At 50.5% G+C, this 27,568-nt stretch overlaps 2 protein-coding genes and 1 long non-coding RNA gene across 5 annotated transcripts in view; 2 read left to right on the top strand and 1 right to left on the bottom strand.

Moving 5' to 3' along the window:
* The first annotated feature begins 17 nt into the window (after positions 1–17).
* LOC144321893 (uncharacterized) lies at positions 18–5,760 on the top strand. The gene is made up of 3 exons (XR_013387388.1): positions 18–220; positions 3,794–3,989; positions 5,200–5,760. It is a non-coding gene; the product is annotated as an uncharacterized LOC144321893 (long non-coding RNA).
* A 5,557-nt stretch (positions 5,761–11,317) lies between these two features.
* Positions 11,318–17,733, top strand: HNRNPAB (heterogeneous nuclear ribonucleoprotein A/B). Of its 2 annotated transcripts, XM_077911233.1 has the most exons (8): positions 11,318–11,475; positions 11,559–11,790; positions 12,519–12,687; positions 13,356–13,514; positions 13,710–13,841; positions 15,911–16,028; positions 16,706–16,846; positions 17,123–17,733. In XM_077911233.1, the coding sequence occupies exons 2-8, from the start codon at positions 11,582–11,584 to the stop codon at positions 17,191–17,193; spliced, it is 999 nt and encodes a 332-aa protein (XP_077767359.1). In that variant the 5' UTR covers positions 11,318–11,475; positions 11,559–11,581; the 3' UTR covers positions 17,194–17,733. The 2 variants fall into 2 exon arrangements, with proteins under 2 accessions (XP_077767359.1, XP_077767360.1); XM_077911234.1 differs by lacking the exons at positions 11,318–11,475; positions 16,706–16,846.
* PHYKPL (5-phosphohydroxy-L-lysine phospho-lyase) overlaps positions 14,797–27,568 on the bottom strand; it is a 33,831-nt gene continuing 21,059 nt past the window's right edge. Inside the window, exons 9-13 of one of the 2 annotated variants that reach the window (XM_077911226.1) lie at positions 21,155–21,309; positions 20,651–20,740; positions 18,990–19,120; positions 18,479–18,548; positions 14,797–15,229 (exon numbers count right to left, since the gene is read on the bottom strand). In XM_077911226.1, coding sequence (XP_077767352.1) covers positions 18,499–18,548; positions 18,990–19,120; positions 20,651–20,740; positions 21,155–21,309 — 426 coding nt within the window. In that variant the 3' untranslated portion in view covers positions 14,797–15,229; positions 18,479–18,498. Of the gene's footprint in view, positions 15,230–18,478; positions 18,549–18,989; positions 19,121–20,650; positions 20,741–21,154; positions 21,310–22,060; positions 22,847–25,058; positions 25,169–27,568 lie in introns of those variants that run through there. The other variant, XM_077911227.1, reaches the window with a different exon arrangement.

Genomic DNA, 27,568 nt, shown 5'->3' with positions numbered 1-27,568 from the left:
CGGCGCAGGGCGGGGCGGGGCCGGGCCGGGCGGCGCGGCGGGCGCGGCGGGTGCCCTCCGGGAGGGACCCGGCTTAGGTGAGGAAGGTGGGAAGCTCTTCCAAGCAGGTGAAGGGTTGCACTTACAACGTGATCCAGAAGCCATCGAGATAAGGCGGGGCTCCAGCCACTGGAGGATGAGGATCCTGGGGATCGATGAGGACACTAGGAGAAGGCGACAGGTGAGGCGTCACCTGCACAAAGTACTGAGTCCGGCGAGGGTCTCGGTGGGCAGGTGTTGCGGGCGGAGGTGTGAAGACTGGAAACTTGAGCTAGGGAGACTGGTGATGAAGTCCCCAGCTCTACGGCAGGCGCTGGATGTTCACGCTACAGTCGTTGGAGTGCTGGCCCGGTTTTCTTTCTTTTCTTTTTTTTTAAGATGTTATTTATTCATTCATGAGAGATACAGAGAGGCAGAGACAGAGGCCGAGGGAGAAGCAGGCTCCCTGCGGGCAGCTTGATGCAGGACTGACTCCCGGGACCCCAGGATCACGCCTTGAGCCAAAGGCAGACCCTCAACCACTGAGCCACCCAAGTGCCCCTGGCCTGCTTTTCAAATGAAGAATATTGAATATTCCCCCAAGGGGAAATTACTTGTTCTGAATTCCAGAGTTGAGATGCTGGGTGGGAGGCAGGATTTGAGTTGAGCACCCTGATTCCAAAGCCAAATCCAAATCCAAAGTTTAAGGGATGGGTAAATGGCCTAGAACAGAACTGACAAATATTACCCATACAGGATGAGATGGTAAATACTGTATTTTCTGTCTCCTGGGCCAAGAGACATTTCATTATGTAGCTAAGTTCATAATATAAGAAGATGGAAAGGGGTGTCGGCTGACTCAGTCTGTAGAGCACATGGCTCCTGATGTCAGGATGGTGAATTTGAGCCCCACATTGGGCATAGAGATTACTTAAAAAGGGGGGGTGGAAGAATATTAAAAAAAAAGAGATGAAACATTTTTCCAAATGCTTATTGACAAATCTTTATTTACAGACACTGACTTTGAAATTCATAGAATTAAAAAAAAAAGAAATTCATAGAATTTATGTCATGAAATACTATTTTGTTTTTTTTAATCTTTTTTTTTTTAAGTTTTATTTATTTATTCATGAGAGACAGAGAGAGAGAGAGAGAGAAAGAGAGGCAGAGACACAGGCAGTGGGAGAATCAGGCTCCATGCAGGGAGCCCGACATGGGACTTGATCCCGGATCTCCAGGATCAGGCCCTGGGCTAAGGCAGTGCTAAACCACGGAGCCACCGGGCTGCCCCTGTTTTTTTTTTTTTTTTTTTTTTTTAAGATTTTATTTATTTATTCATGAGAGACAGAGAGAGAGAGAGGCAGAGACACAGGCAGAGGGAGAAGCAGGCTCCCTGTGGGGGCAGCCCAATGTGGGACTCGATCCCTGGACCCCGGGGTCACCCCCAAGCCGAAGGCAGCCACTCAGCCACTGAGGGTCCCCGCCCCGCCAGTGCCCTTGGAAAGAGAAGTTAAGACCAGCGTTTCCAGCACCAGTGCTGGAGACTCCTCAGTCCTAGTACCCCCACCCCGCCTCCTTAGGCCCCTGAGGTCCTGCCTGCTCTGGCCTCGAGGAGGGAACCGATGTGGCTGCCAGGGCTGTGGCCTCCGGCGCCACTGTCCACGCCCAGGAGCTAGCTGGCTTTGCCTTGCCCTCGGCTGCGGCTGTGGACAGAGAAGGGAGGTGGGAGGTGCCAAGAAGAGGGTACCAGGCTGTGGCTTCCTGTCTCTGGGTGGAGACAGGCGGGGGTTCTGGGTGCATGTCTGTCCTGTGTCTTATTGCCTCTGGCTGCGTGGGCTCAGAGCAGCTCCAGGAGTGCCCAGAGGATACCATCCCAAGAGAGGCCTGGGTTCCAGGCCTAGTGCCACAGGCCACCTCTAGACTGCACATTTGTGTCCTCCCCCTGTTCGTATGTTGAAATCCTTACCCCCAATGTGATGGCATTTGGAAGTGGGGCCTTTCAGGGGGGCAGTTAGATCATCAGGGTGGAGCCTCCCACCCTGTGAGGATGCAGGGAGAAGACAGCCAGCACCCCCCCCACCAGGAAGCGCAGGGTGGGGGGGCAGGGGGCAGGCGCCTTGATCTTGGGCTTCCAGCCTCTAGAACTGTGAGAAGTACATTTCTGTGGTTATAAGCTGCCTCATCTACCGTGTTTTTGTTGTAGCAGCTTGAACGGGCCGAGGCCCTTTCCTTCCATGCCCTTTAGTTTTCTTCTCTGTTCATGAGGGGCTTGGACTTGATCTTTGAAATGGATCACTTCTTGATCCTTTGCCTGCGGTTGCCAGGAATGGGCGAGCGCAGTCAGAGGCAGGTGTGGGGCGAGGGGCCTGCCTGCAGTGGTGGGTGATTTCCTCCTTGGCCGAGGCAGACAGCATCGCCCAGGCCTTCCCTGCCAGGCCTGCCATTCAAAGCCACCACTGGGTAGCTTCTGGCCCAATTTTCCAGCTTCACTGCTCACCTGCCTCTCTGTCTGGAGTCAGGGTTGTGACTACTAGAGATACAACGTTCCGCCCACTCACCTTCCTTAATAAAAAAAAAAAAAATTTTTGGCGGGTGGGGGTGGGGGGCTGGGTGGATCAGCGGTTGAGGTCTGCCTTCCACTCAGGGCGTGATCCTGGAGACCCACCATTGGGCTCCCTGCATGGAGCCTGCTTCTCCCTCCGCCTGTGTCTCTGCCTCTCTCTGTGTCTCTCATGAATAAATAAATAAAATCTTAAAAAAAAAAAAGGGTGGAGGTGCAAAAGAAGCACTGAACTCTTGATCTCTGGGTCCTGAATTCAAGCCCCATGTTACTTGTAGAGATTACTAAAAAAAAATAATAATAATAAAAAAATTAAAAATAAAAAATTTTTTTTTTTAAAGATTTGGTTTAGGGCCCCTGGGTGGCTCAGTCAGTTGAGCATCTGCCTTCGGCTCAGGTTATGAACCCAGGGTCCTGGGATCTAGCCCGAGTTGGGCTCCCTGCTAGGCCGGGAGCCTGCTTTCCCTGTCTCTCTGCCTGCTGCTCCTCGTTTGTGTGCTCTGTCAAATAAATAAATAAAATCTTTTTAAAGAAATAAAATCTTTTTTTTTTTTTAGAGATTTTATTTATTTATTTGAGAAAGAGCACAACCAGAAGGGAGGAGCAGAGGAAGAAGGAGAAGCAGACTCCTCATTGAGTAGGGAGCCTGATGCAAGACTCGATCCCAGGACCCTGGCATCATGACCTGAGCCAAAGGCAGACAGACACTCAACCACTAAGCCACCCAGGTGCCCTCCCCCCTTTTAAAAAAAATTGATTTGTTTAAGTAATTTCTATACCCAACATGGGGCTTGAACTCATGAAGATCAAGTGTCTCACATTCTGCTGACTGAGCCAGCTGGGTCCCCCATCCTCCTTGATGTCTTCAATGCCCCTCCTTCCATGGACTGGTGCCATCACCGTCATCACTGACTTCCTGTTTCACGTGGATAAGGGGATCCCTTTGTCGTGGCACTGGCTCATCTTCCCTTTCTCAGGTGGAGCTACCTGCAGTCTTTGAACCTCCTGCACCTTCTCAGGTGCCTTTGCCGGGACCCACTCCTCCCCCATCTCTGCCCAGAGAACCCCATTCAGTGTTCCTGGTGCAGCTGGGCATGTGCTCCTCTGGGAAGCCTCATGCTTCCTACCCACCTCCCCGACTTGGGTAAGGTTAGGGTTCAGGGGCATCCCTCCCACGTGTCCTGTTCCCCAATGTACTGTTCATCCCTCCCAAAGCAGGGCCAGGGCAGGGGTGGCCTTTGACAGTGGAGACCAGCAGTTTACCCAGGACAGGTGTCTGGTGACGGTTTCCGAAAAGCAGACAGACCAAAGGAAAGCTTTCCTCTTGTGTCTCCCTTCGTCGCCACTAACACGCAGTTGCTGCAAGCCTGGCGTGAAGAGTGGACACCCAGTCTGGCCTTGCCTTCATTGTGTAAGTATCCACACTCATTTCTCAGTGTCCCTTGCGGCCAGGCGCTGTCCTTTCTGTTTGCTCCCTCTGCCAGCTGTGTGCACCTGATAAGGCCCAGAGTTGGGGGATGGTGGCGCTGCAGGATGAAGGGGCCCATGTCCTTACATGCCACATGGAGGAGAGGGCCCCTTCTCTGGCCTGAATGCCTGGCAGGGGCTGTTAATCTGTAAGACACGATCTGCCAGGCTTGAGATCCGGTGTGGTTCGTGTAGAGTGATGCCCCTCAAGTGCAAGCCCAGGAGTGGGAGACAGAGACGGAGAGGCACGATGGGGCCTGGATGGCCCTGGATGGGTGGGGCAGGTGAGGGACAGAGGGCCACCAAGGCTGGCCCCATGTTCTGGACTGGCATGGGTAGCTAAGGAGCAGACTACACACATTCTCTGTCGCCAGCGACACAGCAGAGGGTCAGGGCTCCGGGGAATGTGGTGCGTTCAGTTTGGGACATGCTGAGATTGAGGTGCTTCAATGCTCAGGGATACTTATGCCTGAGGGTCTGTCCCTAGGGTCGCGCAGGCCTGCTGATGGCGGTGGCAGAAGCCCAGGTGTTAATAAATGAGTGAATAGGGGCGCCTGGGGGGGCTCAGTGGTTGAGCATCTGCCTTCCGGCCCAGGGCATGATCCTGGAGACCTTGGGATCAAGTCCCACATCGGGCTCCCTGCATGGAGCCTGCTTCTCCCTCTGCCTGTGTCTCTGCCTCTCTGTCTCTGTGTGTCTCTCATGAATAAATAAATAAAATCCTTAAAAGTGAGAGTCCAGTCCCGGGTGGGGGTTCTGGGAACCTGGTTTCCAAGGTTTGCCGGGGATCGTGAGGCCAGGCTGGGCCCCTCTGAGTAGTCCGGGAAGCTCCTGATGACAATGGGAAGGGTTAAGTCTGTACATGGGCCACATGTTCCATTAAGGCCTGATTCCAGAAGGGTGACCCAGGCAATTCTGCTGGGCCTCTGGTGGGCAGAGGCTGTCTCTGAGACTCAAGCTGGGTGCGGGGTGGCTGTTGTAAGAATGTGCCACTAGCTGGCAGAGCTTCTCCAGATTTTCCATGTTGGTTCTGAGGATTTGATTTGAGGTAGATGGTAGTAGGGGAACCCAGCAGGGGAAGGAGTTTTCTCCTAGATCTGTTGCTATTGTTGTTAGTAATCTGAGCTGCTCTCCTTCACACCTACTTCCTGCAGGGCACTATGCTGAACCCTCTGCAGATGTACCGATCCCTGCAGGAGCTCTGCTGGGCACATGTTGCCATCCCTGTTTTAAAGATGAAGAAGCCTGGGCTTCATGGAAGCCGAGTTAGGGATTGACATCTTGGATGCTTTCAATTGATGAAAATGGTTTTAGGGGCCCAGGAGCAAGATATCAGGAACTGGTGGGGGGATGGTGTCAGCTGGATGGCATCTGCTGGGGGGCAGTGAGTCTCCGCTCCTGCTGATTGTGGACCTGTGGGACTGTGGCCCAGTGCAACTTCATCTGTTTTCTTTCTTTCTTTTTTTTTTTTTCATCTATTTTCTAGAAGCAGCCGGAAATGTGACATTTTGTAGAAAGATCATGCTTTGTAAATGTTGGCAAAGAATTGTGTAAGGTGTTCAAAACATGCAATCAAGCAGGCTCAGTTGGTGAAAAATCTGCCATCGGCTCAGGTCATAATCTAGGGGTCCTGGAATAGAGGCTTGCATTGGGCTCCCTGCTCAGCTCTCTCTGTGTCTTTCAGATAAATAAATAAAACCTTTTTTTAAAAAAAAGACATTGTTTATTCATTTTGCAGATATTAGGGTGCTCACTGGAGGTGTTGGGGTGAAGGAGACAGACCTAGTGCAGAGTATCATTGAGCTCAGCATCCGTGTCTGAGAGGTGCCCTTCCTTGGAGCAGGACAGAGCACTTCCTGGAGGAGGTGGAAGTGTCGTGGATGCTGTATCAGTCAGCGAGGACTGCTGTAACAAAGCACCACAAGTGGCGCAGCATACAACAAAAATGTTTTGTCTCATGGTTCTGGAGGCCAGAAGTCCAAAAGTCAAGGTGTTGGGAGGCCCATGCTCCACCTGATGGCCCTGGGAGAGGATCTGTGCCTCTCTCCGAGCTCCTGGTGGATCCAGCACTCTTTGGTGTTCATAAGAGGTGACACAGGAGGGTTTCCTTCTCCCTTCACTCTCGGTCATGTGAAGATATGAGAAAACAGCCATCCGCAAATTAGGAAGTGGGTCCTCACCTAGAACCAGATCCGCCAGCACCCTGGGCATGCTCCTCCCTGCCTCCAGCACTGAGAAATCAGTTTGTTGTTTAAGCCACTCAGCCTGTGGCATTTTGTTAGAGTAGCCGGAGCTGACTTACACACCTGACCTGGAGACTCCCACCTCAGCCTCCTTTATCACATGGTGTTTTCCTTTTATATCTCTCTGACTCCGTGTGTCCTCTCTCAGAAGCCTCCAGTCACGTTGGATCAAGGGCCTACCCTATTCCAGCATGACCTCATCTTGTCTCGATTTTATCTGCAGAGATTCCGTTTCCAGATCAAGTCACATGCACCCTCGAACATATCCTTTAGGGGGGCTGCAATTCAATCCGCAACAGATGTGTAGAGTAGGCAGGTGAGATTTGGGGAAGAGTATTCCAGGAAGAGGAAACAGCAGGTGCAAGTCACCTCCAGAGGCAAAAGAATGTGAGTGGGTTTCAGGACAAAAGCTGAGCACAGCTAGAGTGGAGAGTGGCCATGAGATGCTGCCATGGTGGCTCCGTTGGTTAAGTGTCTGCCTTCGGCTCAGGTCATGATCCCAGGGTCTGTCCTGGGACAGAGCCCTGTGCTGTTGGGCTCCCTGCTCAGCAGAGAATCTGCTTCTCCCTTTCCCGTTCCCTGTGCTTGTGCTCTCTCAAATAAATAAATAAATAAATAAATAAATAAATAAATAAATAAATAAAATTTTAAAAAGAAAGGAAGAAAAAAAAAAGAGAGAAAGCTAGTTTCTTTTGGTGGAGCCAGACTTAGCCCTGCAGCAGGGGGGCTGGAGCCCATGGAGTTGTGGAGTGTGGCCTGGCCACAGTAGTCATAACACTCTTGGAGCTAACTCCTGCAACTTCCATCTCGCAGGCTCAGCCAAGGAAAACAAACAAATAAGGAGAATGTGAGGGAAATTATTCATATTCAGTTGACCCTTGGACAACATGGGTTTGAACTGTGTATGTCCACTTACACTGTTTTTTTTTTTAAAAAGGTTTTATTTATTAGAGAGAGAGCACAAGCCAGGGGAGGAGCAGAGGGAGAAGGAGAAGCAGACTCCTTGCTGAGCACGGAGCTCAATCCCAGGAACCCCCACCTCTAGAACATAACCTGAGCTGAAGTCACATGCTCAACGGACTGAGCTCCTGTGGTGCCCCTTTTTTAGACTTTTTTTTTTTTTTTATTCATAGAGACACAGAGAGAGAGGCAGAGACACAGGCAGAGGGAGAAGCAGGCTTCATGCAGAGAGCCTGACGTGGGACTCGATCCAGGGTCTCCAGGATCACGCTCTGGGCTGCAGGCGGCGCTAAACCGCTGCGCCACCGGGGCTGCCCTAGATTCTTTTTTTTTCGATAAACACAGTGTAGTACTGTGAATATATTCTCTTCCTCATGACTTTCCTAATAAGGTTTGTCTTTTTAGTGGCTCACTTTATTTTTATTTTTTTTTAATTTTTATTTATTTATGATAGTCACACACACACACACACACAGAGAGAGAGAGAGAGGCAGAGACGTAGGCAGAGGGAGAAGCAGGCTCCATGCACCAGGAGCCCGACGTGGGATTCGACCCCGGGTCTCCAGGATCACGCCCTGGGCCAAAGGCAGGCGCCAAACCGCTGCGCCACCCAGGGATCCCAGTGGCTCACTTTATTGTAAGAATGTAGTATACACTACATACAACCTACAAAATACGTGTTATGACTATATTATTGGTAAGGCTTCTGGTCTACAGTAGGCTATTAGTAGTTCAGTTCTGGGGGAGTCAAAAGTTATAAGCAGGGATCCCTGGGTGGCACAGCAGTTTGGAGCCTGCCTTTGGCCCAGGGCGTGATCCTGGAGACCCGGGATCGAATCCCACGTCGGGCTCCCAGTGCATGGAGCCTGCTTCTCCCTCTGCTTGTGTCTCTGCCTCTCTCTCTCTCTCTGTGTGACTATCATAAAAAAAAAAAAAAAAAAAAAAAAAAAAGTTATAAGCAGATTTTTGGCCATGCAAAAGGTTGGTACCCTTAATCCCTGCATTGTTCAAGGGTCAACTGAAATTTTAAAAACTTCCAAAATGCATTTTGTATCTGTTCTTTTTCTTCTAGGTTGGTTATTCTATGTATTCTTATTGACAGCCTGAATCCCTGAAACCAGGAGACTGTACTATATGGGCCTCTTAAGGGGGTTTCAGGAGGTAACTGGGCTCCTTCCTGATTTGAGAACCTCATTGTCATAAAAGATGTCCTCTGTTCAGTGTCTGTATCTGGGACCCAATAACTGGAGTGGGATCCTTGCATCAAAGGTACTTCCTGCTGTTTCCGAAGAGCCTGGTGTCCTGCCCGTGTCAAAAACCCCATTGGAGGCAATATAAAAGCATTCTGAGCTGAGACTGACTCCCTCTTGTCTGCAGTTCTTTAGAATTTATAAATGCTTTTTTTTTTTAATATTTATTTATTGGCGCACCTGGGTGGCTCAGTAGGTTAAGTGTCTGCCTTTGGCTCAGGCCAGGATCTCAGGGTCCTGGGTTGGAGCCCTCTGTCTGGCTCCCTGCTCAGTGGGGAGCCTGCTTCTCCCTCTCCCTCTGCCTCTCTTCTCTGCTCGTGCTCTCTCTCTCTCAAATAAATAAATACAATCTTTAAAAAAAAAAAAAAAGATTTATTTGAGAGGAGCAGAGGGAGAGGGAAAGAGAATCTCAAGCAGACTTCCTGCTGAGCATGGAGCCCAACATGGGGCTCGATCTCACGATCCTGAGATCGCAACCTGAGCTGAAATCGAGTCTGATGCTTAACTGACTGAGCCATCCAGGTGCCTCACAAATTATTTTCTAAACTATTGCTTCATTTGAGCCTCAGAATAATCTGATATAGATCTAATTTAGACTAAGGAATTAGGGAGATCAGAGACCCCTTATACTACCATAGCCAGGAGCCATGGAAACAATGCAGAGTTGGTGTGGAGTTGGAGGTCTGGCTTTGTGGCTACAAGTTCATTTTTTAAAAATTATTTTTCATTTTTAAAAAAAATATTTATTTATTTATTTATTCATGAGAGACAGAGAGAGAGAGAGGCAGAGACACAGGCAGAGGGAGAGAAGTAGGCTTCATGCAGGGAGCCTGACATGGGACCCAATCCCAGGTCTCCAGGATCTTGCCCTGGGCCGAAGGCAGGTGCTAAACTGCTGAGCCACCCAGGGATCCCCCCACAATTTTAGGTATGATTTCAGTGTTTTTGTGCATCAATTATGGATACCGTCATACAAAAATTATTTTGAGGCTCCAAATGAAGCAATTTTGAGGAAAGCATTTTGCAAACTGTGATGGACTGTCCAAATGTTATCCTCAGGTCATGGAAAGTGTTTCCCTAGTTGTGCGAAAGGAATCCGTGAGGTCAAGAGCAGGAGCTTAAGTGAATGTATGCCCTCATCAGTAGTTATGTTCTGTGGCTGCATTTGGACTATTTGACTTTGAACTTAATTACCTGTATTATCTTCATCGCTTCGGCATCTGTGTCCATCATCCCCTGTTGCACCCAGTCCTCCCTGGACCTTATTTCTGTGGGTGGGCATGGGCTAGGGTGGAGATGGGGTGGGGAGTCTGTTAAATTCTGCAAGCCTTTCTATCAGATTTCAGTGAGACAACCACAGTTTTTTGGAGCTCTCAGTTCCAGTTGTGGAATCTGGTCTGAGAGTGACTGTCAGGAGGGCCTTGTGGTGAACTGGAGGGTCTTTACTCACCTGTGGGTCGGTGCCCCTGGTTTAGTTGATGGATACCCTGGAGGAAGGTAGCACTCTGTGACCAAATCTTCAGATTTTCTGGAGTTGATTATTTTTTCTGAATGTGGAACTGTTACATTTTTCATTCTCCCTGGCAACTACTGGCTAGCTGGATTATTAGGGAGCGAGCCTTGGGTCCACACTCCGGGCTTCAGTTTTCTCACTGATAAATTTGTGATGGTATCACCTTCCATTGGGTTGTTAGAAGACCAGGTGAGAAACAGAACCCCCAGACCCCCACACTAGGCCTGGCTGCAGGAACTCAGCGGGAAATGCCAGCTACTTAGGTTCTGTTGCTCTCTGGTAATCCCCAGGCTTCAGAGGTGGTAATCCTGGTCCATTTGGGGCCCCGGCACCCATATGATTATAAGGAATCAAGGGATTAACGCAGGCCTTTCAAGCGTGGTGGTCAAGCAGCTCAGATTAAGGGGTTTGGTGTATTAGGAAAAAAGAACCACTCCTCCCCACCTACCATCTTCATGATTTCAGGGAAATAGTTTATTTTTCTTTTTAAAGAGAAATTTCAGCAGAAATAAGTGAATGAAGTCGAATGGGAAATGTGAACCTCCAGCGTGAAAACGACGCTAATCGCCTAGGTGATGCCGGACGCCCCAGGATCGGGGAACACCCCGGCCCCACAGCGTCTCCCGCCACATCCGCCGAGAACCAGCGGCCCCAGCGGCCCCAGCGGCCCCAGCGGCCCCGACGCCAGCGGCCTCCACCCCCTCTCCGCTTCTGGCCCGAGGGCGGCGGCAGAAAGAGCGGGAGCGCTGGGCCGCGAGGGCACCAAGGTCGAGGGGGAGCCCTGCCGCTGGCCTTGGGGGGCGCCGCGCGCCCCGTCTCGGCCGCCCGCGTTCCCCCGCTTGCAGCCGGACGATCGGGGCTTGCCAGACTTCTTAGAGCCCCGCTTCCTCTTTTGGGAAAGCGGTGGGCGAAGCTAGCGGTGCCGGGCTGGGGCGCCCCGCGACGAGAGCCTGCGGCCTCAGGCCGCGGAGGGGTCGGCCGCCGGCGCCCTCGGCCGCGGGGGTCCCGGGCCCGGCGGCTCGCGGCAGGGCTGGGGTCGCGCCCGGCCCGGCCGACCTCCGCGGGCCCCGCTCGCGCGGGTTCTAAAGTGAGGACAAAGCCCGCCCGGATTTCGCGTACGCGCGCCGCTGCGGCCAATGGGGCGCTAGCGCGCGTTTGAGTGACGGGCGAGCGAAACCAATGAGCACGCGCCTTGTTGCGAGGTGGGCCCGGCCCCGGCATTATAAAGAGCGCCACGAGTCGGCATTGTCAGGCGGCGGCACCGCGCGGGCCCGAGTGAGCTTGTCGGTCGGTGCGTCTGTGCGGCGCGGCGGCGGCGGCGGCGGCGGCGGAGGGCGCGAGGTCGCGGCGGCTCCGTTGGCGGCGGAGGCTAGGCCCGGCAGCGCAGGCGTGAGCGCGGCCGAGCCCGCGGCGCCTTCCCGGCGGGTGGGGACGAGCGGGCCCCGCGGCGTCATCGGCGGCGAGGTGAGCGGCCGGGCCCGCGGGCGGCGGGCGGGAGCCGGGGCGGGAGCCGCGCGGGCCTGACGCGCCGGGGCCGCTCGTTGCAGGAGCTGCCGCGCCTCGGCCTAGCATGTCGGAAGCGGGTGAGGAGCAGCCCATGGAGACGACGGGCGCCACCGAGAACGGACACGAGGCCGCCCCCGAAGGCGAGTCGCCGGCGGGGTCCGGCACCGGGGCCGCGACGGGCGCCGGAGGCGGGAGCGCGGCGCCCCCGGCCGGCAACCAGAACGGCGCCGAGGGCGACCAGATCAATGCCAGCAAGAACGAGGAGGACGCGGGGTAGGTGCGGCCGCGGGCCGACCGGGGCGCCGCCTTTGTTCCGGGGCCGCCTTTTGTTGGCGCCACGCGGCGGGGGGAGGGGCGGGCGGGCGGCCGGGGCCTGCTGGCTGCCCGCCGCCCGGCCCCTCCGCTCGCGGGCTCGCCGTTCGCGCCGGAGTTTGCAGGAGTTTGTTGGGTCGGCTTTGGCGCCGCCCCGGGGCCGCTCGCGCTGGGCCGGGGGCGGGCGGGCGGCCCGGAAAGGGCAGTGCGCTCGGACCCGGGGCCGGGCCGGCCTGGGGTTCGGCGGGGCTGCGTGGGCGGAGTTGGCGCGCGCCCCGGCCGCGGCCTCGCGGCCTCCCCGTTCCCCCCCTCCCCGGGGGCGGAGTCACGGTCTGAACGCGGTCTCCGGCCCCCGGAAGCCTCGAGTTCCTTAAGAGCGAGTTCTCGGGGGTGGCCTGGAGGGGCAGGGACGACGGCCGCTGGAGAGACGTGCTTGTTCGGCACATGGCTCCCTCCGTGCGTTAAGGGCCGATAGGTGCCCGGGCCAGAGTGCCCTTGGTCCCCTTGCCCCGTCGGGGGCCACCGAGTCTGAAGCTGCTCTAGGGTCAAGGTTGTTTGGGAGGGTGGGATTTGTTGACGCCTTCCAACTGTAGGACCCTGGGGGACTCAGGGTAGATCTGTGTGCTAGATGGCGACTTTGCTTAGAACCTGTACCCAGGAAGGGCTGGCACGTGTCTTTACCATTTCAGAAAAATGTTCGTTGGAGGCCTGAGCTGGGATACCAGCAAAAAGGACCTAAAGGATTATTTTACCAAATTTGGAGAGGTCGTTGACTGTACCATAAAAATGGATCCAAACACTGGCCGGTCAAGAGGGTTTGGGTTTATCCTCTTCAAAGATGCAGCCAGTGTGGAGAAGGTAAGCAGGATATTTGATGTCAGTGGTCTTAAGTTCATTCTAAGAGAATACTGATACCATTCTGAGCATGATTAGTTGGTGTGTTCTGTAGGTGGTTGAGCTTTGGGGAAAAACAGGTGAGGAACTTAACTGTTTTTGAAGGGATTAAAAATACAGATTAAGGGGTGGGTAGTAGGTATGGACTCAGGTCGTGCAGGAAGAGTTTAATTGGTGTTTGATGCCTACACTGGCACTGATAAAGCCATTGTTTTATGAGCACTAGAATAAGGAGTCTAGAGTTGCTGTGGAGTAGGCATTATTTTAGTCTCATTTTACAGAAAATACTCAGAAGTGTAAGTAGAAGAGTTTATACACCAGAAAGGGGTGGTTTCCAACCGAGCAGCCCACCCTCAGCCTGGACTCTTCATCACTGTTTCTTTAATTTTGAGAGACCAGCTTTAAACTGCTGCTCCTGGGAAAGCTGGTGGGGGCGGGGGTGGGCTGTAGGTATTCAGATAAAAGAGCTGTACTTGAAGTTAGATGAAGTTCGGTTGCTAAGTCAGATTGAGGGTAGTTTGGAGGGGATGAACAAGTTTGTGTACCAGTGTTGGGGCCTGTGTGGCTCAAGGAAGGGCCTTGGTGAGGGTGGTGCTGCTGAGTTAAAACTTGGTTTTCTTCTGTTGGGACAGGTTCTAGACCAGAAGGAACACAGGCTGGATGGCCGTGTCATTGACCCCAAAAAGGCCATGGCCATGAAAAAGGATCCGGTAAAGAAAATTTTTGTAGGGGGTCTAAATCCTGAAGCCACTGAGGAGAAGATCAGAGAATACTTTGGCGAGTTTGGGGAGGTGAGTGTGTGACTTTGGGAGTGACTTGCCAGTTGCCTTGAGCTTGCTTTCTCCCTGGTCCTTGGCAGCCTTGGCTGGCCATTGCCCTTGTCAGCAAGGCCTTCCTAGGGTCTTTTCTCCTTGGAGATCCCTACGGGTCCTGGGGGCCAGGTAGGAAGAGGCATTATTGGTTCTGAGCTTTGCATATATTTACAGATTGAGGCCATTGAGCTTCCAATGGATCCAAAGTCGAACAAAAGACGAGGTTTTGTCTTCATCACCTTTAAAGAAGAAGAACCTGTGAAGAAGGTTCTGGAGAAAAAGTTCCATACCATCAGTGGAAGTAAGGTGAGGTATCCAACTCTGTATTTTGGCCTCCTGCTGCTGGAGAGCTGGCTCTCACAGGTGTGGGTTAGGAGTTGGGCTCCCTCTCCAGGGCAGTTTGACCCTACTGTTATTTTTTTTTTTGCAGTGTCTGCTGTCCTGATTGGGGCAGATGGTCCTGTCCTTCAGGGAGTCCCTAGGCTGGTGGCATTGGCAGAAACCCAGGATGTGTGGGAGGCAGGAGAAAGGGTGGTTTGTATGGGATGGAGCATGTTGAGTAGCCCCTTTGATTCCTGACTGAAAGCTAGAGATCATGCTGTTCTGAGTCTAGAATCCAAGGTGAATATGGCCTGCAGTTAAGGTCTCAGAAGATTCTAGAATTTGTTATTTATGGGTTGGTTTCCTCTGGGTTGAAGTCTTTCCTGCTGTGGAGCTTTTCCCCTTCTGTCAGAGCCAAATCTTTGTTTACTTATATCCACTTTGGACTCTGATTAGTTAACTCCCACCTCAGGTGAAGATTCTTCCCAAAGCTTCTAGGGTTTTAGTTTTAGCTTACCCATGGCCGGTTTTGCCTTAAAAATGAGTACAGTGCTGTGCAGAGAGACGTGCAGCCCTTCCCTCTGAACTCTGGTCAGGCTGGAGCATGGCAGTTTCAGGTATTCTCCAGGTGGCTAAGGAGGCAGTTGAGGGTGTGGCTCACCGGCAGGGTGTGGCAGGTCTGAGCAGGAGTGGCAGCCAGATAAGGTAGGACAGGTAGGGTGGAGCTCCTAGAAGTTTTAATCCTGGCTGGGAATTTAAACTAAATTCTGGATTTTTGGGCCTTTAAAGTACATGAAGTTTCGATTTTTAGGAACAGTTGGGTAAGAAGAGCTCGTTCACTGTTGCCTCACTGCACAGTTAATGACGCAGAGGTGGTTTCTTTCTGTGTCTCGATGTGAAAGGGACAAGAAGTACCTATAAAGTTAACTGCTACTGGTGGTGGGTTTTGAAATAAATGTATTCAGCATTTTTAATTCATTCAACAGGGTAGAAGATAGCAGATGGTATCACTCGGGAAGGGGTGGTTTGCCAGTTTTTTGAAGGAGTAATGCTTGAATGGTGACATAAAAATTTTTGACTGGTCCTAATTAGGGGAGTATCTTAAACTGTTTTAGGCAGGAGCCCTGGGAGGTCCCTGACCATAACGCCACCCACACTGAAGAGATTTTTGAGCAAAAGAAATTGAGTCTGGATCCTCAGGGGACACATCTGGCCCTTCCCCACAATAGGCCAGTGGTTGGGGGAAGAGGGAGGAGCAGTATGGCCCCAGGGAAGCCCTGCCCTGAGCCTCCTGAGCCTCAATGGCTTTCTTCCTCAGCTGGAGGTCAGGTCAGGGTTGCCATCTTAGTGTATTTGAAGGGGATGCTTCATTTCTGTAAAGAGAAGAAAAAAATGAGAGGTTTTTTCCCCCTAAGGCCCTTGATCTGAGAAGCCAGCTCTTGATCTCTCTTGCTTAGTAGGACCACGCTGGCATCACACCTGCTCCCTGCTGTGGGATCTTGCTACAATGGTTGGCATTGGCCTCACTGTCCTTCCTTCCCAGTCATTAGATGCGGAGCTGCCTCTGCGTGGCCATCAGTATATCTGGGGTGATAGCTGTTACCCCCCCCCCCCCCCCCCCCGTAAGTTGTCTGGGGAAAGGTTTGGCCAAAAAGGCCCTAGTGAGTCTAGGTCCATTGAGATTTTGGTTGTAGTCCTGAAAGCTTCTAGCCCAAATGTGGTTTCTCACATTTTATATCAGTGTGTCTTTCTTGTTTTTGTCTTTTAAAGATTTACTTTAGAAAATGAGTGTACGTGCATGGGGGAGAGGGAGAGAAACTTTAGCAGAGTTTGTGCTCAGCATGGACCCCCACATGGGGCCCAATCCCATAACCCTGAGCAAAAAACTGAGTTGGCTGCTTACTGGACAGAGCCATCTGGGTGCCCAGTCCTGGGTGTATTTTATTTTTGAGCCGATGGTCCCGAATGGCCATCTGAGTATCTGTCCACAAAGGTCTTTGTCTATTCAGATCTTGTCCCGGTGGTCTGATCCACCTCGTCTTCTCTGCTTTCAGTGTGAAATCAAGGTGGCCCAACCCAAAGAGGTCTATCAGCAGCAGCAGTATGGCTCTGGGGGCCGTGGGAACCGCAACCGAGGGAACCGGGGCAGCGGCGGTGGTGGCGGAAGTGGAGGTGAGTGCAGCCTGGATGAAGATGGGTCCCTGCCTGCATGGAGCTTCCGTGCCTGTCTGGGGGGCTCTCTGGCCTCTGGTGTGTGGTGTGCCAGGCTGGACGAGTCCCATCGGCTGTGCTGCTGCTGCTGCTGCTTGGCATGAAAGAGCCTGGCTCTCTTCGTGGCCTGGGGCCCTGGGGCGGAGGGACATTCGGCACTTTGGTCCAGGGAGGGTGGTGTGGGTGGGCACGAGGGGGTGCGCTCGGCTCTGTGGCTGTCCTGAGTCTTGGTACACCCGTGGGTGGGTGGGCAGAAGGTAGTGCAGGGCTGTGCCAGGCGCTTTACCTCCTTCTGTCCAGGCCCCTCTGACTCCAAAGCCTGAACTTCATCCTTTTTGTGGCCCAGCTGCCAGGGAGGGCAGGGGTGAGGAGAGGGAGATTTCCAGAGAGAGTGAGCTCCTGCCTCATTTGCCCCTAGTGAAGTTAAGCATTCAGGCCTTTCCTGGCCTTCAGATCCCAGGCTTGGGTCTCAATGCAGGGTCGGGCCCAGGGCCCTCTACATCAGGACAGCAGTCCCTTGATTTCTAGCTCTTGAGTTGCCATAGTAACCCCGCCACCCAAAGGGCAGGATTTCCTCCATCCTAGCTCCTGCGTGTGCTAAATGGTCCACGGGCCCCTGTGCCCTGCTCCCCCCACAGGTCAGAGTCAGAGTTGGAATCAGGGCTACGGCAACTACTGGAACCAGGGCTACGGCTACCAGCAGGGCTACGGGCCCGGCTATGGCGGCTACGACTACTCGCCCTATGGCTATTACGGCTACGGCCCCGGCTACGACTACAGTAAGTAGGAGAGAGGGAGGCCCCATTCACTCACCCACCCTGGGAGGCAGGACAGACAGTGCAGGGGCCGCTGGCAGCAGGGGCTTTGGAGTCGGACAGGCTGGGCTTTGCGGCCTGGCTCGGCCACTGGCGCGCCGCCTGATGAAGCTCTTGAGCTTCTGGGCCTCAGGAAGGTGGGGCGCGATCACCCCTACTGGACAGGGTGCAGGCTCTGGTGAGGATGCATGTCAAGCGCCTGGCACAGGGGTAAAGGCTCGTTGTTGTTCTCCTCCCTAGGTCAGGGTAGTACAAATTACGGGAAGAGCCAGCGACGCGGCGGCCACCAGAATAACTACAAGCCATACTGAGGCTTCATTCAGCAGGATGCCCGACTGATCGCACACGCTTTGTTTGGATATCGAGTGAACACAATTATGTACCAAATTTAACTTGGCATACTTTCTATGGCCTGTCCCATGTGCATCTTATTTAAATCTCCCCCCTGGAAATCAATCTCCTGTTGACTATTTCCAGAGCTCTAGTTTGTAGGCAGCGTGTGGGGTCTCTGAGGCCAGAGCGGCATTATGGGCTGATTTTATTCTCGGGTTCCCAGAGCCAGATTGGAGGGTCTGCTTCCTGCTGCCCCGCTGCAGCCTGGACCTGTGGACCCTGGTTGTAAAGAGTAAACTGTATCCTAGAAAACCAGTGTCACCTTTTTTTCACCTTTTAATTTTATATTATTTGTGTCATACATTTCCTGTTAATGGAAGTGTTAATTTTACTGTACTTTTTGGTACCTTTTGGGAATCTAATGTATTGTAAGGTATTTTACACGTGTCCTGATTTTGCCACGACCTGGATATTGAAGCTATCCAAGCTTTTGAAATAAAAATTTAAAAACCCCCAAAGCCTGGGTGAGTGTGGGGTATCCTGTGAAGAGCGGGGAAGGGCTAGGTGCTCCCGAGCCTTCAAAGCTTTAGTACCCTCCATGACCAGACAGCAGTCCTGTCAGGCAGAGCTGCACTCTCAGAACTGCTGGTTAGCTTCTTTTGAGGATTTGGTCCTACTCAGGACTCACCCTTTTAGAGAAAGTTAAACTCCAGGACCACAGGCCTCTTCAAGAGTAGTGTGGTTGGGGCCAATGAAGGAGGGTGTTCCCCCCCAGGGCAGTGGGGAACATTCTGGGACACCTGCAAAGTTCTGTCTGTACTTGTTGGTAGAAATGGGTATTTGGTCTCCCAGCAAGGACTGAACCTATAGATGGAGGCCATGTCCTAGGAGCCAGCTGCATTTGGACAGCGTCCTTTCCTGGAGCACAGCCTAGCCCCCTTTGGCAGGGCCTAGCTGCTGACTGGATGGGAGCACCCATGGGGCTGGTGGTTGAGGCCTCAGGAGACCTGGTGGCAAGAGGCAGCAGTGGATGAAGCCTGGCAGAGAATGTTTCCCATCACCTCAGAGGAAAGAACTGGCTCAAGGCAGGTGCTATTCCTGCCCTCTGCTGTCCACTATAAAATGCATCATGGAGATTTTTCTGGGGGGTGGCTGGAGATAACCTGGTTAAGAGCAAGGTTTGGCTTGCTTGAGGGAAGGAGCCCCTGCTGTTAATGGTGCGGTCCCCAGTTGTGTGGGTTATGAGGAATAAGATCCACTCACCCAGGGGAGGACAGGATGCCTCAGGGCCGGAGCCTCAGCGTCTCACAACTTCTCATCTTTTCTTCCATGTCTGAAAAACAGCATAAAGTAACCCAAAAAGGGTTAGCAATTCTCCAGTGTCCTTTCATCAGCTGGGTGCAACTCTCATCCCAGCAGCTCAGTGCCTGAGGGAGACCCCAGCCTTCAAGTGAGGCACAAAGGTCCTGCCATCTCTGTCTACATGGCTTCACTCATGACAGTGGGGTCTTTCACCCGAGCTCTGGTTCCCTTGCCCTGCATCCACAGTACCACTCAGGACGGCTAGTGCCTTCCTGCATGCCTGCCTGCTCGGTGCTCAGGAAGTCTGTGAGGTGAGTGCAGGCCTGGGCCCCAGGGCCCCCCCCCCGCCCCCAGCTCCCTGTTCCTGCACCGCCTGGAAGACTCCTGGCTAGCACCCTGGAACGTCCTATATCCTGGCTGCAGGCAGGCTCTACGGACATAGTCAGCTGCTCCTTGCTCCCCACCCCCTCACCTGTCAGGATGGCATCCATTTTTGCCACCACGTGCTGTGCGTTGTCCACACTGAAGCACATTGGAGGTTTAAACTTGAGGACGTTCCTCCCAGGACCATCAGTGCTCAGCAAAATGTAGTAGTCTTTCAGTCTGAGGAAAGGAAGTGGTGAGGCCCTGCTGCCCACCAGCCAGGGAGCCTTTCCAGGCCCCAGCTCTAGCTACTCTGGCCTGGGGGCCCCATGGCAGACCAGGTACTACCCTCCACCACTGGCTCACCCCCATTCCCACCTGCTGGTCCTTTGGGGTGCCCTGTACCTGGCCCTCAGCATGCTGCTCCATCCCTGGAGCCCCAGCCTGAGCCAGGACCAGCCCTAGCCTACAGCGTGGACAGTAAGCATTCCTGCACATCAGCAGCACTTCTAAGCTGGTATGCTGAACCCCACGTCCCCCTCACTAGCTTCAGTTAACTTCCTTGGCCAACCCTGTTTCTGCTTCTTGTCCAGAAGTAATCTTTGAAATCCCAAAGGACTCTCCAGTTTTAATTTCCGGTTCTTTTTAGGAACGAGGACTTAACCCTCAACATAACTGGTACCTGAAAATGTTAACATTCCACATTGATGCTTTAACCTAGGGAGGTTATTGGGCCAGAGAAAAGGGGTCTGATGTGATTCTATTTACATTCTGACACCACTTCCAATCTCTTATTCCTTTTTTTGTTTAAGCTTGTCAGGCTGGCTCCTTTCTCCCATACCATTCTTCCTGGCATGGACTGTGGTCCTAGAAAGAACAATATCTGGACCTTAATCCAGCCCTGCCACCAGCAAGCAGGGCAGCCGCAGGTGCCACACCTGCCCCTGGTCTAGTCTCACTGATGGCACTAAACTCAGGGTGGGTATGAGGTGGGAGTCAGGCTGGGCCTCATGGCTGGCTCCCTCCTTCCCTCTGATCCCATTGATTCCAGTCCTGAGGCTCCCTGGGGGGAGGCAGTAGGTGTACCTGTCCGCAGAGGCAGGGCTCTGCCAAATACAGGAGGGGTCTTGTGTCAAAAATCCCAAGAACATTTTTACATTGTTTCTGTTCACATGATCTCAAAACAGAATGATGTGTTTTGCAATTGGAATAAGGACACAATCAGACACCAGGAGGAGGGTTTCCCCAGGTTCAGCTCCTGCCTTGGATCCAGGGAACACGCAGGCTGGGGCTGGGGATTTTGGAGTCTGGAGGTCCCAGTCATCTAGAAGCCTTCCACCTAGATGAGCAGGAGGCCTGTCCATCCCAAAAACCCGCTGCTCTGGGATCGGGGACCCCCCAGTCTGGCTCTGCCACAGCCCCTGGTGTGACTGGAAAAGCTGCTTCCCCTTGGGCACCTGGGGAACGTGAAATATGGCTTTTGGGTCTGAGAGCCCCTGTGGCTTTGGCATCCTTGGCCGAGAATAGCCTGCACCCATCAGAAGCCTTTGGCGCAGGGCACAGGCCACGGAGCTGACCGGGCTGCTCTTCCTGTCTGGAGTTGAGTGATGCACAGATGGGTGCCCCCTTCCTGCTCAGGCCGATGTCAGCTCCTTCAGGCAAGCCCTCTGTGAGCCCTGAGTGCCCAAGAACACGGTGACAAGAGCAGAAGCAGGAAGGAGGTTCTTTCCCAGTCAGGGTCCTAGATGCTGTGAAGGTCACCAAGAATACCTGGACACCACATAGTTTGCCTCTTCAGTTGCTGGCGTCCTGGTTGCCTCGTCTTTGATCAGATCCACACCAATAAAGAGCCCAGTGCCCCTAGAGCAGAAAGGTGACATCTTAGGAGACCAGGCCTGGTGGGGGTGGACCCTGGTCCTTGCTCTCCTCCTCTGCCTGGGCCTGTGGGAAGCACCAGGGCTTGTTCTCTGCTTCCTGGGCAGGCTGAGAGCCATAGAACCCTCAGATGGTGGTGACCTAGTCCCAGGGAGTAACTGCAAGGGGAAGGGCCCCAGGTGTGACCGAGGAAAGGTTGGGGGTCAGAGCCAAGTCTGACCCTGGTTTTCCCTTCCCTAGAAGTGTCATCTTGGGCCAGAGCGCACCTCAGTGCTTTAGTTCCTCCTCTGAAGATGCAAGTCCCCACCAACCCAGGTGCTTAGGAGGTCACAGGAGAAACCGCACTTGGCTGCTGGCAGGTGCTTAATCAGTGGGTAATAACTGCTGCCCCAGTCTCACCTGACGTCCCCGATGATCGGATGTTTGGCTTTCTGCTCCTCGAGGAGCTCCATCAAGTAGCTGCCCACAGAGGCGGCATGAGCCTGCAGCTGCTCCTTCTCCAGAACATCTAGGACGGCCAGGCCTACAGCACAGGATACAGGGCTGCCCCCAAACTGAGCCAGGGGACAAAGCGCATGTCAGATGCCTGGAAAAGCAGGCCACGCTCCAGGGAGCATAAAGGCAGCAGAACTGCCACACGCATTCTGAGGGCAGCGACAAGCACAGGCCTGCACCCCTCAGAACTCAGTACTTTGGGGGTAGACAGGGTTCTCCTGAAGCCCCTGTGGGCTGTCCTCTTATTTTTTTTCCGGTGCTAATGTGACTGTAACTCAGGTAAGGTACTCCCAGGGGTACAAGAGGAGCCCCAAGAGACCAAATCAGAAGAGGTGTGCTGTGCATTTTTGTTGAGAGGCTTTAGGAAGCCCCATCTCACAGGTTGGGCCTAGACCCAAAGCATCAGACTAGCCTCCATCACCTTAAAAAGGGGGTCAAGAGCAACATGCCAGAGCCACACCCAGGAAAAGCCACTCTGTGTAATTTGACTCAAGGCTTTATAGTTTTAGCTCAGGGCATATTTTAGGGCACAGAACATGATAAGCTGGTTGCCTGTAAGCCACATGTGGCCTGAATATTCATTTTGTTTGGCTTGTGTGACATTATCGAAAGTTTTGAATTAGGTGCTAATGTTAAATATGTAGTCCTGACTGAGAATAAACCTGGCCTATCTGGCTACACTGGCAGGGGCTGCCCTGGCTTGCTCTGATTCACTTCCTCCACCTGGTCCTGCAGGTGTCCGAGTGGGGACCTGTGTTACAGAGAGTCAGGAGCAAGGGTGTCTCTTGCAGAGTATTTTTTTAAACTATATTGAAAAAGAAAACTTTATTGAGGCAGAGTTTACATACAAGAAGCTCCAAATGTTTCCAGCATATATAGTTCATTGCAACTGGACAAGTACATGTACCTAGGGGACCTCCACCACAATGAAGATACAGAACATTTCTATCACTTTCCAAAGTTCTTTGTGCCCCTCCACTACAGGCTTATCCAACCACTGACCTGCTCTCTATCACTATTGTTTTGCTGTTTCTGGAATATCCTACAAACAAAATAACAGAGTACATGCTTTTTTGTGCCTGGCCACTTCCGCTCAACACGTTTTTGCAATTTCCTATCTTGTCCTGTGTATCAACAGCGTGTGTTCATGTCATTGGTGCCTAGTATTCCACTGTATGGACGTACAGTCGTTTATCCAATTTCCTGTTAATGGTCCCTTGGGTTGAGTTTGGGCTATTATGAATAAAGCTGGTAAGAACATTTATAACAAATCTTTGTGTAAACAGAGGTTCTCATTTCTCTTGGGTAAATACCTAGGAGTGCAGTTGCTGGGTTGTAATCATAAATGTGTATTTAGTTTTATAAAAAAAATGGTGAAGCTTTCCCAAAGTAGTTGTGTCTTATCACATTCCCATCATTAGCATACAAGATTCCAGGAGCTCTCATGGAATGATTGGAAATTTCAGTCTTTTGAACTGTAGCCATTCAGTTGGGGGTGTCATGGTGTCCCGTAGATGGGCTTCAGAGCTGGTGTGCAGAGCCCCGTACTTGAGGTCATCACAGGCTTCCCAGGTGATTCTGCCAGGAGGCAGATTTCTGATATGCCCAAAACAAATTACGCGTGAGACGGACAAGGGGATGGGTCGATGCTACTTACTGTATAGTATTAACTGTGAACTTAAAGAGGTAGAGTATATATATATTAGTAATATCTTTTGTTTAGAATCATGACCTGGCCAAGATGCTGAACTAGCACAATAGGTAGATCGTTGCCCCAAGATCACCCCAGAGGAGCAACAGGAAGAAAATGAACAAGGTTTGACACAGTTCTGGGAATCTAGAAGGTCATGTGTACACATAGGGCTATGTTCGTGTCCTGTGCCATGTGCGTGTTCAGGAAAGACCTGAAAAGCTCTAAGCTCCTGCCACTGGCTGCCTTGAGGCTCTGCAGGAGGAGGAAGTCAAGGCTGAGGCAGAGTAGTAAGCTGCTTGGCTGAGTATTGAACTAACACACGGAACTACTTGTCAAAGGCTGAGGCACAGATTTTTAAGGAGGTATTTGTCCAATCATTAGATGATCATTAAGCCAGCCAAGCAAAGGCTACATACAGAACTAGTTCAGAAATGGCACTATACAGGTAGTAATAAAAAACACCACCAAACCATAAGGAGGGAATATGATTTCCAAGGTTGACAGATTATTTAAAATGTCCAGGTTTCAACAGAAAATTATGAAACGGGGATCCCTGGGTGGCGCAGTGGTTTAACGCCTGCCTTTGGCCCAGGGCACGATCCTGGAGCCCGGGATCGAATCCCACATTGGGCTCCCGGTGCATGGAGTCTGCTTCTCCCTCTGCCTATGTCTCTGCCTCTCTCTCTCTCTCTCTGTGTGACTATCATAAAAAAAAAAAAAAATTATGAAACGTGCAAGAAGCAAGTCTCCTATGTGGGGTGAGGAACAATCAGTAGAAACTGTCCTTGAGGAAGCCAAGACGGCAGCCTTATTAGACAAAGACATTAAATCAGATGGTATGCATATATTCAAACTAAAGGAAACCATATTGCAAGAACTAAAAAGAACTAAAAAGCAATGCATGAAGATGACGTATCACCAAATACAGAATATCATTAAAGAAAGAACTAAATAGAAATTCTGGAGTTGAAAAGCACAGTAACTATAACGAAAAATTCACCAGAGAGGCTCAACAACAGATTTGAGCAAACAGATGAAGGAAATCAGCAAATCTGAAGATAATGTCAATCGAGACTGGTCTGATAACCAGAAAGAAAAAATTAAAAAATGAACAGAGCTTCAGCAACCTGTGGAACACCATGAAGGAAACCATTTGCAAACAGGAGTCCCCAGGAGAGGAGGAGAGACACAAAGACAGAGGGTGGGAGAAATGGGTGAAGGTGGTCGAAAGATAACAAGTTTCCAGTTATAAAATAAGTAGTTCATGGGGAGGTAATGTACAGCATGGTGACTATAGTATTATATATCTGAAAGTTGCTAAGACAGATTTCAAAGTTCTCAGATGAAAAAAATTATACGTACATATGATGATGGATGTCAACTAGACTTGTGCTCATTTCACAACAAATAATTGAATCATGTTGTATGAAATAGAATGCTGTATGCCAATTATATCTCAATAAAAAATACTGAAATCAGCATGAGAAGTGACTTGTGCAAGAGATCCTCAACAAGATTAATAGCTGATTCCTCATCCAAAACGATAAAGGCCAGAGGCAGTGGGATGAGATATTTAAAGTAATGAAAGAAAAAGACTGCCAGTCAAAAATTCTATATAAAAGAATCCTTTAAAAATAAACAGGAACCTGGGAAGTCTGGGTGGCTTGGTGGTGGTTTGCCTTTGGCTCAGGGCATGATCCCAGAGTTCTGGGATTGAGTCCTGCATTGGGCTTCCTGCATGGAGCCTGCTTCTCCCTATGCCTATGTCTCTGCCTCTCTCTGTCTCTCATGAATAAAATCTTTTAAAAAAATAAAAAAATAAACAGGAAACTAAAACAATTCCAGATAAATATAAACTGAAAAAATGTGTCACTAACATACTTTACAAAAAATACTTGTGGTATGTCCTCAGGCTGAGATGAAAAGGCATCAAATAACTCAAATCCACATGAAGAAATAAAGAACACTGGTAAAGACACAGAGGTTGAAAACAAAAGGGTGGAGAAGATAAACCATGCAAACAGTAACCAGAAGACTTGGAGTAGCTGTGCTAATATCAGACATAAGACTTGCAGCTTAAGGGATCCCTGGGTGGCGCAGCGGTTTGGCACCTGCCTTTGGCCCAGGGCGTGATCCTGGAGACCCGGGATCGAATCCCACGTTGGGCTTCCGGTGTGTGGAGCCTGCTTCTCCCTCTGCCTGTGTCTCTGTCTCTGTCTCTCTCTCTCTGTGACTATCATGAATAAATAAAAATAAAAAAAAATTTAAAAAAAAGACTTGCAGCTTAAAATTAGTATTAGCAACACAGAGAAACATAATGCCAAGAGTCAGTCACAAGGATATATAATCATTACAAACACATGTGTACGTAAAAACTGAGCCCCAAAATACATAAAGCAAAAACTGACAGAACTGAAAGCAGAGATGTACAATTCAGTGACAAATGGAGAGTTCATTCTCTCATTTTCAGTAACTGATATGACTGAACAGAAGATCAACAAGGAAACAGAATTGAATGACACTAGAAACCAATTTACACCTAACACAGAGCACTTGAAAAAAAGAATAAACACTTTTCCCAAGTGCACCGATGGGTCAAAGAGGTCACAAGGAGATGAAAATATATAGATGAATGAAAATGAAAAAGGCATACTAAAACTTATGGGATGCAGTGAAAGTAGTATGAATATGAAAATTTATGTCTGTAAACATGTATGTTAAGAAAGATGAAAGATTTCAAATGAATAGTCTAACTTTCCACTTTAAGAAACTACAAAAAAGAGCAATCAAAACCAAAAGCAAGCAGAAGGAAAGGAATCTTAAAGATTGAAGTGGAAATAAATAGAAATATAGAAAAAAGAAAGAAAAAAAATCACAAGCCAGTAACTAGAAATAAGGAACTACATGAAAGAAAAAAAAAAATCTCATTGGAAAAGGCAAACATAGAAAAGGTAGTGGATCAACCATTTATAAAATTAATGAGGAAAAAATAATTAATGAGGGTTAAAGACAAAAGTACTAAAATCTTTATCTGCAACAATTAATGGATACACAAAACAGACAGATGCCAGAGAGATGTAGAAACACAGGCAGAGCAGAGGGAGGAGCAGGCTCCCTGCAGGGAACTTGATGTGGGACTGGATCCCAGGACCCTGGGATCACAACCTGAGTTGAAGGCAGATGCTCAACCACGAGCCACCCAGGTGCCCTTATACACAGGTTGTTGTATAGGAGCCTCAGGGTAACCACAAACCAAAAACCTGTATTAGTACACCAAAAATAAAGGAATTTAAACATAACACTGAAGAAAGTCATCAAATCACAAGGGATGAGAATAAGAGAAAAAGGAATAGAGAACTGGAAAAACAACCAGAAAACAGCGAACAAAATGTAAGTACTTACCTATTAATAATCAGTATAAATGTAAATGGACTAAATGATCCAATCAAGACACAGGGTGGTTGAATAGATAAAAAAAAAACTCAGTACCCATCTATATGCTGCTTACAAGAGACTCACTTCAGCATTAAAAGACACATACAAACTGAAAGTAAAGAGATGGCAGAAGATATTCCATGCAAACAGAATTGAAAAGGGAGGGTAGCAATACTTCTGTCAGACAAATAGACTATTTTTTTTAAAAAGATTTTATTTATTTGAGAGAGAGAGCATGTGAGCATGAGCAGGGGAAGGGGCAGAGCGATAAGCAGACTCCCCGCTGAGCAGGCAGACTGATGAAGGACTCAATCCCATGACCCTGAGATCATCACCTGAGCCAAAGGCAGATGCTTAACTGACTGAGCCACCCAGGGGTCCCAAACAAAACAGACTCTATTTTGTTTTTTAAGGTTTTATTTATTTATTCATGAAAGACATGAAAGAGGCAGAGATACAGGCAGAGGGAGAAGCAGGCTCCCTGCAAGGGAGCCTGATGTGGGACTCGACCCCAGGATAATGGGATCACAACCTGAGCCAAAGGTAGATGCTCAGCCACTGAGCCACCCAGGTGCCCCCAAAATAGACTTTGAAACAAAAAGTATAATAAGAGAGAAAGAAGGATATATTTTTTAAAGATTTATTTTATTTATTTATTTATTCATTCATTCATTCATTCATTCATTCATTCATTCATTCATGAGAAACACACACAGAGAGAGAGGCAGAGACACAGGCAGAGGGAGAAGCAGGCTCCATGCAAGGAGCTTGATGCGGGACTTGATCCCGGATCCCGGGACCACACCCTGAGTCAAAGGCAGATGCCCAACCGCTGAGCCACCCAGGCATCCTGAGCTGGTTCTTTAAAAAATAAACAAAATTGAAAAATCTTTAGCCAGACTTGTAAAAAAAGAGAGAGGGAGAGAGAGAGAGAGAGAGAGAGAGAGAGAGAAAGGATCAAATAAAATTAGAAGTGAAAGAGAAGTAGGGTGCCTGGGTAGTTCAGTCAATGGAGGGTCTGCCTTCAGCTCAGGTCATGATCCCAGGGTTCTGGGATTGAAGCTCCCTGCTCAGCTTCTTCCTCTTCCACTGCCTGGCACTCTCCCTGCTTGTGCGCTACTTGTGTCAAATAAATAAAATCTTAAAAAAAAAGAAAAGCAAGAAAGAAGTTACAACCAATACCACAGAAA

Source organism: Canis aureus, chromosome 10, assembly GCF_053574225.1.
Source record: "Canis aureus isolate CA01 chromosome 10, VMU_Caureus_v.1.0, whole genome shotgun sequence".
Classification (NCBI taxonomy): domain Eukaryota; kingdom Metazoa; phylum Chordata; class Mammalia; order Carnivora; family Canidae; genus Canis; species Canis aureus.
This window is presented reverse-complemented; position numbering and strand designations above follow the sequence as displayed.